This window comes from Haliaeetus leucocephalus, unplaced genomic scaffold, assembly GCF_000737465.1.
Source record: "Haliaeetus leucocephalus isolate CR32 unplaced genomic scaffold, Haliaeetus_leucocephalus-4.0 Scaffold279, whole genome shotgun sequence".
NCBI classification, from domain to species: Eukaryota; Metazoa; Chordata; class Aves; order Accipitriformes; family Accipitridae; genus Haliaeetus; species Haliaeetus leucocephalus.
In genome coordinates this window covers 52,428-61,274 of record NW_010972715.1, presented here as the reverse complement: position 1 = coordinate 61,274, position 8,847 = coordinate 52,428, and the positions used below count along the sequence as shown (strand labels likewise).

At 64.6% G+C, this 8,847-nt stretch overlaps 2 protein-coding genes across 2 annotated transcripts in view; both read left to right on the top strand.

Moving 5' to 3' along the window:
- Positions 1-205: 205 nt before the first annotated feature.
- On the top strand, positions 206-8,173 carry ADRBK1 (adrenergic, beta, receptor kinase 1). The gene is made up of 20 exons (XM_010569878.1): positions 206-281; positions 995-1,068; positions 1,393-1,494; positions 1,777-1,851; positions 2,320-2,381; positions 2,692-2,743; positions 3,117-3,208; positions 3,611-3,710; positions 3,844-3,922; positions 4,076-4,206; positions 4,655-4,749; positions 4,826-4,933; positions 5,013-5,079; positions 5,684-5,784; positions 5,923-5,989; positions 6,072-6,167; positions 6,258-6,420; positions 6,533-6,669; positions 6,919-7,032; positions 7,483-8,173. The coding sequence occupies exons 1-20, from the start codon at positions 218-220 to the stop codon at positions 7,642-7,644; spliced, it is 1,941 nt and encodes a 646-aa protein (XP_010568180.1). The 5' UTR covers positions 206-217; the 3' UTR covers positions 7,645-8,173.
- A 491-nt stretch (positions 8,174-8,664) lies between these two features.
- Positions 8,665-8,847, top strand: part of ANKRD13D (ankyrin repeat domain 13 family, member D) — a 4,622-nt gene continuing 4,439 nt past the window's right edge. Inside the window, 1 exon segment of the mRNA XM_010569888.1 lies at positions 8,665-8,718. Coding sequence (XP_010568190.1) covers positions 8,665-8,718 — 54 coding nt within the window.

The following is an 8,847-nucleotide window of genomic DNA, read 5'->3' as shown; positions in this document are numbered from 1 at the left end:
AGCAACATGTCACACTTGGGGGCAGGCGACACACAAGATGGGCGGACGTGTGTGCCAGTGGAGCTTGAGGTGGCATGGAGACACAGGAGGAGCAGGAGAGAAGGGGCATGGTGGGTACAGGGCAGGCAGGGGGGGGTCAGGAGCAGAGGGCTGCCAGGGGGCACGGGGCAGGCGAGGCGCTGAGCCCCTCCACTGTCTCCCCAGCATCCGCAGCGTCATGCAGAAGTACCTGGAGGACCGGGGAGAGGTGACGTTCGACAAGATCTTCATGCAGAAGATTGGTGAGCTGGGGACACGGGTGCCCTGGAGACCATGGGGGGCACAGGGGAGGGCATGTGGATGAGCGCCAACAAACACAGGGACGCTCGTTGTGTGCCTGGGCAAGCACGGGTGGGCTGGGGGGCCGGACTGGTGGCAGCTGTGACAGTGGTAGTGGCTGTGGCCATTCCCCTTTGCCCCTGGCATGGCCTGGGGGAAGCGAGGGGGTTGCGGAGTCAGGCTGGGCCGAGGTGCCTGGGGACTGCGTGACACAACCCCCTGCCGCCACGTCCCCCACCCCACATCCCCCACCCCGTCACTTCCCCCAGCACGGCACTAACCGTCCGGGGCAGGAAGCGCCTCTCACTTCCTCCTGCTGGCTCTGGCGGTTTCCGGGCACGTCCGCCCCACAGCAGCCTGCTCCACAGTGCCGCCTGTGCCCCTGCCCCGCTGGTCCCCAACTGCACCAACCTCCTCGCTACCCCACTGCACCCCTGCCCCACAGTGCCCTATAGCACCACACTGCTCCTCCCCGTGCCAGCCGGTGTCCTTGCCTAACTGCCAAACCCTGGCCGGTCCCCACCTTGGCACTTCCACTTCCCCGAGCCTGGCATGGGGGTGGCTGTGGGGACAGACAGGCCCAGGGGACATCCCTGTGCCCCTTGGCCTGGGCTATGGGGCACACACTCCCGCTCTGAGGCAGGCACCTCTCATGCCGTGGCTCTGTCCCTGCCAGGGTACTTGCTTTTCCGGGACTTCGCTTTTAACCAGGCAGAGGAGGCCAAACCCCTGATGGAGTTTTATGAGGAGGTGAGATGGGGGGACCCATCTGGACGGACCCCCATGTTCATGAGGAGGGTTGGGGACAGGATTTGGTACCTACAGGGCCCACAGACATGGTACCAAGAGCATGCGGAGTACCCAAGGGAGACAGCGCCCAGGGGGCCGGGAGGTGATGCCCTGGGTACCCAGGGGACGTGATAACCATCAGGTGCCTGTGGGAGGTGGTACCCAGAGGGGCTAGGGCCATGGTTCCTGGCGTACCCGGTCCTGGTGTTGGGTGAGGGCTGTTCCCCGGTAGCACAGGCCTGGGGGCGGTGTGCCCCTCTGCCACGGGAGCTGTGCCTTTGCCAGATCAAGAAGTATGAGAAGCTGGACTCGGAGGAGGAGCGAGCTGCCCGGAGCCGCCACATCTTTGACCATTACATCATGAAGGAGTTGCTGGCCTGCTCCCACGTGAGTGCCATGCTGTGCAGGCACTGCGCCGGCACTACAGTGGGGTGAGGTACCGGGGTGGGGTCCCCAGTGTGCCCAGGAGGCCTGGTACCCAGTGTCTTCAGAGGGAGCTCTAAAAGCACCATTGACTCTGTTCTGGGAGCCACAGACCCAGCCCTATGGATGAGGGGTCCTCCATAATTCCCCCACTTGTGCAGACCTGCCTGCCCCCTGTGGGACTGCCTTGCCCCTGTGCCCCTGTCCCTTCTGCCCAGGGTGACACAGTCCCGTCTTGCCTCGCAGCCCTTCTCCAAGAGTGCCACGGAGCATGTCCAGAGCCGCCTGAGCAAGAAGCAGGTGCCCCCAGACCTCTTCCAGGTGGGCATCACCCGGGACAGAGAGGGGGTCCCTGCCACCTCTGGTACTCGGAGGGTTAATCCTTACGGGGGCTGGTGAGAGGGGGCTGGGGGCTGGTGGTGACAGGGGCCCCTAAAGGTGGTGGTGGGTCCCAGAAGGTATGGGGACCCCAAGGGATGGTGCAGGGGTCCCCAGCAGGTTGGGAGTGAGGAGGATTGCTGGTGGTCCCCATGAGGTGGTAGTTAGGAGACTGGGGGCTCCTCAGAGGGTGGTGACTGGGAGCGTGGATGTAGAGGTGACCTGGGGTGACAGCGGGGTCCCCAGAGACTCAGGTGAACCTGGGTGGCGGAAGGCCTGGCAGTGGCAGGGTGGCAGTGGGGATATGTGAAATCCCAGGGGTGGAGGAGACCCATGTAATGATAGGACCTGAGGGCTACGGGTGACCTGGGTGGCACTGGGGACCCAGCGCTGAGCCTTGTGTTCCCCCAGCCCTACATTGAGGAGATCTGCCAGAACCTGCGTGGGGGCATCTTCCAGAAATTCATTGAGAGGTGAGATGGGGGAAAGTCCCACGCGGATCAGGGTGTCCCATCCCACTGGGGACCAGGGTCTCCCGGCCCAGAGAGGGGCCAGGGGTCCCTTCTTAGGTAGGAGCTCCGGGGGTGTCTGTCCCCAGACCAGGGACTCAGGGGACTCTTCTCATCCCCAGGTCTGGCCCAGGGTCTCTCTGTTCCCAGACAGGGGTCGCAGGGGGTGCTTCCTCTCTCCAGACAAGTCCAAGGGGTCCTTCTGCCCCTGAGATGGGTCTTGCGGGGGTTTCTCCAGGGGCTCCACTCTTGCCCTCTCTGTGCTTCATTGCAGCGACAAGTTCACGCGGTTCTGCCAGTGGAAGAACGTGGAGCTGAACATCCATGTGAGCAGGGACCCCTGCGCCTCGGGGCAACCCGGGCACCTCTGGGCACTTCCAGGGAGGGGGACGTGGGCATGGTGACAAGGCCGCTGCCCAGGGGCTCACTAGGGCTGGCACGGGTACCCTCGGACGAGCACCCCACAGAGGCACCCTCGCACACCCCCCAGGCTTTCACTCGCTCACAGGTGGCTCTCCCACACCTGCCCGCACTCAAGGGGACATGTGGAGCAGCCTCTATGTTCCTCACCCAGGGAAACCGAGGCAGGGTGTGGGACCCCCCACCATGAAGAACACGCGTAGCTCTTGGTGCAGGGCAGATGCTGCAGGACCCAGGTGTCGTCTAGGCTCACCCCCACCTCCTTCTCGCCCCCTCCAGCTCACCATGAACGACTTCAGCGTTCACCGAATCATCGGCCGTGGTGGTTTCGGGGAGGTCTACGGCTGCCGGAAAGCAGATACGGGCAAAATGTAATAGGGGATACTCCATCGCAGGGGGGGCCAGAGAGATCTGCCTGCAACAGGGGGGGGCACTGGGGCTGTCGTGGTGGTCCCAAGGGCATCTGCAGCGGTGTTGCCGTGACAACAGATGTTAGGGGGTTGCAGAAGTATTGCCATGGCTACGGGTCTCAGGGGGGATACAAGGACGTCATGGCTGTGGGTGGTAGCTGGATGCGGTGATGTGGCCGTAGGTGCTAGCGGCGGAGGGACGCGATGGCGTGGCTGCAGTTGCCGGGGCCGTGGGCAGGGCAGGGCCGTGGTGATGTGGCGGTAGCACTGGAGGGACGTGGCACTGTGGCCATGGGCAGTGGCGGGCTGCGACACTGAGGCCACGAGCAGCAGCAGGACCCTTCAGGGACTCTTTGCCCCCAGGTATGCCATGAAGTGTTTGGACAAGAAACGCATCAAGATGAAGCAGGGCGAGACCCTGGCCCTCAACGAGCGCATCATGCTGTCCCTCGTCAGCACCGGGGTGAGGGGAGGCAGGCACCGGGCAGGGCTGGCACCCTGGTTACAGGCTGCGACACGGGCAAGGGGAGAGGGACAATGAAGGAGGGTGTCCACGGGACACTCCTGGCACTGTGTGACCCCGTGTCTCCTGCTAGGACTGCCCATTCATCGTGTGCATGTCGTACGCCTTCCACACACCCGACAAGCTCAGCTTCATCCTCGACCTCATGAACGGTGAGAGGCCCCAGTCCCAAGGGACCCTGTGGCTGATCCCCAGCCCCCCAGGGCTGCAGCGGGCCTGAGCCACTGACTCAAAGCCCTTTGCCCGCACCGTCCCTGAGGCACAGAGGGCAGTGCCAGGGTGACGACAGGTCCCTGTTGTCACAGGGGGAGACCTGCATTATCACCTGTCCCAGCACGGCGTCTTCTCAGAGGCAGAGATGAGGTTCTACGCGGCCGAGATAATCCTGGGCCTGGAGCACATGCACAGCCGCTTCGTGGTGTACCGTGACCTCAAGGTGACTGACTCCACAGGCACCCCGCAGACATCTCGGGCACCCTCGGACCCTGCAGGTGTCTAGAAGCCCCATTGGCATCCCTGGGCCCTGTAGAATCCTCTGCCAGGACTCTGTGGGTACCCACAGATGTCACAGGCACCCACACACCCTGCAGGAGCCCTCAGACCCTGTGGGCACTCCCTGAACTCAGAGGGCACTCCTACCCTATGGAAACCCCCCCAAACTCCATGGGCACCCTTGGGACCTCGTGGGCATCCTGAGACCTCAGGGAGGCACTCAGAGACTCCACTGGTGCTTCCCAGTCCCACAGGCACCTCAGTCCTGTGGACCCCCTCCAAATCCCACCGAGCACCCCAGCCTGACCCATGTGGGCACACCCAGCCTCACTGCCCCCTCCCAGTGCCCATGGGCAGCGCTTGGGCTCAGGGGTGACACAATGTCTCGGCAGCCGGCAAACATCCTCCTGGATGAGTTTGGGCACGTCCGCATCTCAGACCTGGGCCTGGCCTGCGACTTCTCCAAAAAGAAGCCCCATGCCAGTGTGTGAGTGTGCCCGCGCCCCTGCCTGCCCTGCCCACCTGCCTGGCATGGTCTCTGACCCTGCTCTGTGCCCCCGCAGGGGCACCCATGGGTACATGGCTCCGGAGGTGCTGCAGAAAGGGGTGGCATACGACAGCAGCGCCGACTGGTTCTCACTGGGCTGCATGCTCTTCAAGCTGCTCCGGGGGTGAGTGTGTGGGCACGGGTGGGCTCGAGGCAGGCATGGGTGGGCACCACTGAGTTCCCCTCTCCCCTCGTGGCCGCAGGCACAGCCCCTTTCGGCAGCACAAGACCAAAGACAAGCACGAGATCGACCGTATGACCCTCACTATGGTGAGTTGGGGCACCCCGGCTTTTGCTCCATGTGCCAGGGAGGGCTGAGGCAGGCATGGACAGGTCATGAGGGGGGGCACATGGGGTGTGTGTGGGGTCAGGGACAACTGGTCCCTGCAGGTGAGCAGCGCCTGGAGCGTGTGTTCATGCCCATCTCTACGTGCATGTGCATATGTGTGTGCAGAATGACGTGTGCGTGTGTGCAAGTGGGTGTCTGCATGTGGGCATGTTTGTGTTCACACACATGTGTCAGGGGGGTGTTTGCAGTGTCCGCGTGCTGCCCATGCACACATCTGTGTGGTGTTCATACGTGTGAGCCACTGTGCACTTGTGTGCCTGGTGTGTGCACACACATATCCGTGTGTATGTGCTTGCACGGGACTGGGTGTGCACATGCACACTGCACATGTGCGCAGGCATTGGTGTGTGCACTCTGGTGCACGTGTAGGTGTGTGCACACCTCCCCACGTGTATCCTGTACACATGTGGGTCTGTGTGTGTCTGTGCACATGTGTGCATATCTGTGCGCATCCCTGTCCCTGTGCACACGTGTGCCTTGGTGCTCGTGTTCTCACGATGTGAGCGACCGTGCCTTCTCCCGCAGGCCGTCGAGCTGCCGGACTCCTTCTCCCCCGAGCTGCGCTCCCTGCTCGAGGGGCTCCTGCAGCGAGATGTCAACCGGCGGCTGGGCTGCATGGGGCGCGGGTGAGTCCCGGTGGGCGCCGGGACGGTGCCCAGGGCTGGGGCAGAAAGCAGGCAGGGAAGGAGGTTGTGCTGGTGCAGCACCCCGGCCCCGGGGCTGCAGCCAGGAGCCTGCAGCACTCACCCCACCTCGCTCCCCAGGGCTCAGGAGGTGAAAGAGGAGCCCTTCTTCAAGGGCCTGGACTGGCAGATGGTTTTCTTGCAGAAGGTGAGGGACACGACACCCGGGCACAGGAAGGGGTATGGGAGCACGGGCAGCCACCCCTCTAAAACCCCTTTCCCGCCTGCAGTACCCACCGCCCCTGATCCCACCCCGCGGTGAGGTGAATGCGGCTGATGCCTTTGACATCGGCTCCTTCGATGAGGAGGACACGAAGGGCATCAAGGTACCAGGGCGGAGGAGCCGAGCGGTGGGAGGGCAGGGGTGGCAGGCAGCCCCTGACCCAGCGATTCCTGCCTGCTTCCCTGCCCACCAGCTGCTGGAGAGCGACCAGGAGCTGTACCGCAACTTCCCGCTCACCATCTCCGAGCGGTGGCAGCAGGAGGTGACGGAGACCGTCTTCGAAGCCGTCAACGCCGACACCGACAAGCTGGAGGCTCGCAAGAAGGCCAAGAACAAGCAGCTGGGCCACGAGGAGGGTGAGTGGGGCCGGGTGTCCCCCAGGTCCCTCCCTGACAGCCCCCCAGCTCTTCCCGGCCCCGTGGCCGTGCCCTGGGCTGACCTTGCCTCTCCCTGGCGCGGTGGGCACAGAGTACGCCATGGGCAAGGACTGCATCATGCACGGGTACATGGCCAAGCTGGGCAACCCCTTCCTGACGCAGTGGCAGCGCCGCTACTTCTACCTCTTCCCCAACCGCCTCGAGTGGCGTGGGGAGGGCGAGTCGCCGGTAAGGCGGGCACAGGGCGAGGTTGGGGGGGCACAAGGCAGTGCGGGGTGAGCACGGTGCTCAGCAGGCGCACCTCGGTGCTGGCGGACATCAGAGTGCGCCAGGCACAGCAGGCACGTGGGGTGAGGGATGTGCACAAGCAGGCATGGCACTGCAAGGGGTATGGGGGCACGGGGTGGGGGCTTGGGGGGACTTTGGTGAGGACACAGAGGTCTGGGGGTGGGGGCCGGGCTGAGCCTGTCCCCCCAGCAGTCCCTGCTCACCATGGAGGAAATCGACTCGGTGGAGGAGACGCAGGTGAAGGAGCGCAAGTGCATCCTGCTCCGCATCCGCGGTGGCAAGCAGTTCGTGCTGCAGTGCGATGTGAGTGTGCCCCGGAACGCCCGCTGGGGCTGGCCGCCTCGGCTGGGAGCTAGCCATCCCCCCCTGGGGTCACCAGCCACCCCTGCCAGGTGCTAGCCACCTCCTGCTAGCTGGTCATCTTCCCTGGGTGCCAGTTGCTCCTGCTGGGCACTAACCAGACCTTGCTGGGCGCTCACCACCTCCTGTTAGCTGCTAGCCATCCCCTCTGCTGGGTGCTAGCCACCTCCAGGCCATCACTAGCCATCCCCTGCTGGGCACTAACCACCTCCTCCTGCCAGCTGCTGGCCACTAGCCCTGCACGTTTAGCCCTCCAAGCCATCACAGGGCGCAAATACAGAAAGCGTGGGGCAACCCCAGACCCCTGGCACCCCGGGGAGCCCCTGACCACCCTGTACCCTGCCCTGGCACCCCAGGAGACCCCCAGCCTGACCCGTGCCCTGCCCTGCACAGAGTGACCCCGAGCTGGTGCAGTGGCGGAAGGAGCTGCGGGACGCCCAGCGCCAGGCCCAGCAGCTGCTGCAGCGGGTGCCGCGCATGCAGAACAAGCCCCGCTCGCCCGTGGTGGAGCTCAGCAAAGTGCCGTTCATCCAGCGCTCCGCCAACGGGCTCTGACCCTGTGCCGATGCGCCTGCGTGCCCTCTTTCCCCCCCTTCCCACCCCGCCTCTAATTTATTGGGTTGGGTTCCCGTGTTCCCCCGCTCCTTTTCGTCGTCCCCGGGCCGGGTGTTGGAGGACACCCGGTGCCGGTCTCACCCGCCGGGTGCGGAGGGGGGCACGGCTGCGGTGTCGACCGTCCAGCCCAGCCTCTGGCGCGGAGCTGGCGCTGGGCGCGTGGCGCAGCTCGGCACCTCTCCCTGGCGTCCCCTCAAATCCTCTACGAACTCTCCGGCTAAGATGAAGGCAGCCCCCGCGCCCCCTCTCCGTGCCCGCCCGCTTCGCCACCGCTGTGTGTGCCAAATTGGGGCAGGTGGGTGCCCAGCTCCGGCCGGGCAGGGAACCGGCCAGCTCCTCTCACCCGTAGCCTTTGCCCCCACCTCCCTACGAGCCGGTGTGCCCTGGTGCCCGTCGTGTGGGTGCCAAGTCCTTGGTCTGTGTGTGTGTGAGTGTGCGTGCCCAGGGGCATCCCCTGTAAATACTGTGCCATGGGTCCCCTGTGCCCCCCACCCCCTGGCTGTGCCTCTTACCCCTCCTGCCACCCACCCTGGGCAAGTGGGGCACCCCCTGCCTCCGTCCTCCCCCAAGCTGTGGGGTGGCCGTGCGCAGCTGGGGGGCACAGGGTGGCTGACCAGGTGGGAGCCCCCCACACCCCTCAAATCAGCCTCATGTGATGCTGGCCCCAGTCCCTGGCCGGTGGGCGCAGGGTCAGGGTGTCCCCCTGGGCCCCCCGCCCTCTGCCCACCCCAGTCCCTGGCAGCATCTGTAAATATTGGTCTCCGGTGGGTCTGCTGCAGGGGCTGGGGTGGGCAGAGGGTGGCGCCGGGCAGGGCTGGGGCCGTTGGTGAATGAGATTTTAATGAGCAGAGATGTGAGAATGCAAAAAAAGAAAAAAAAAAACCACACAAAAAAAAAGTTTTTATAATAAAAATCTGGAAAAACACCATCCGGCTCTTTCTCATCGTGGGGGTGGCAGAGATGTCCCCGTACCTGCTTAGAGGCACCGTCCCCCTGTCACCTCTGGTGATGTGGGTATGGGGGCTGCCTGCGTGTGTGTCCCACGAGCACGCTGGCACTTCGGGGACATACAGGGGTGCGGGTGGGGGTTGTCCCCGTGCCCTGCAGGGTGGGGGTCCCGGCGCAGCGGTGGGTGCTGGGGGT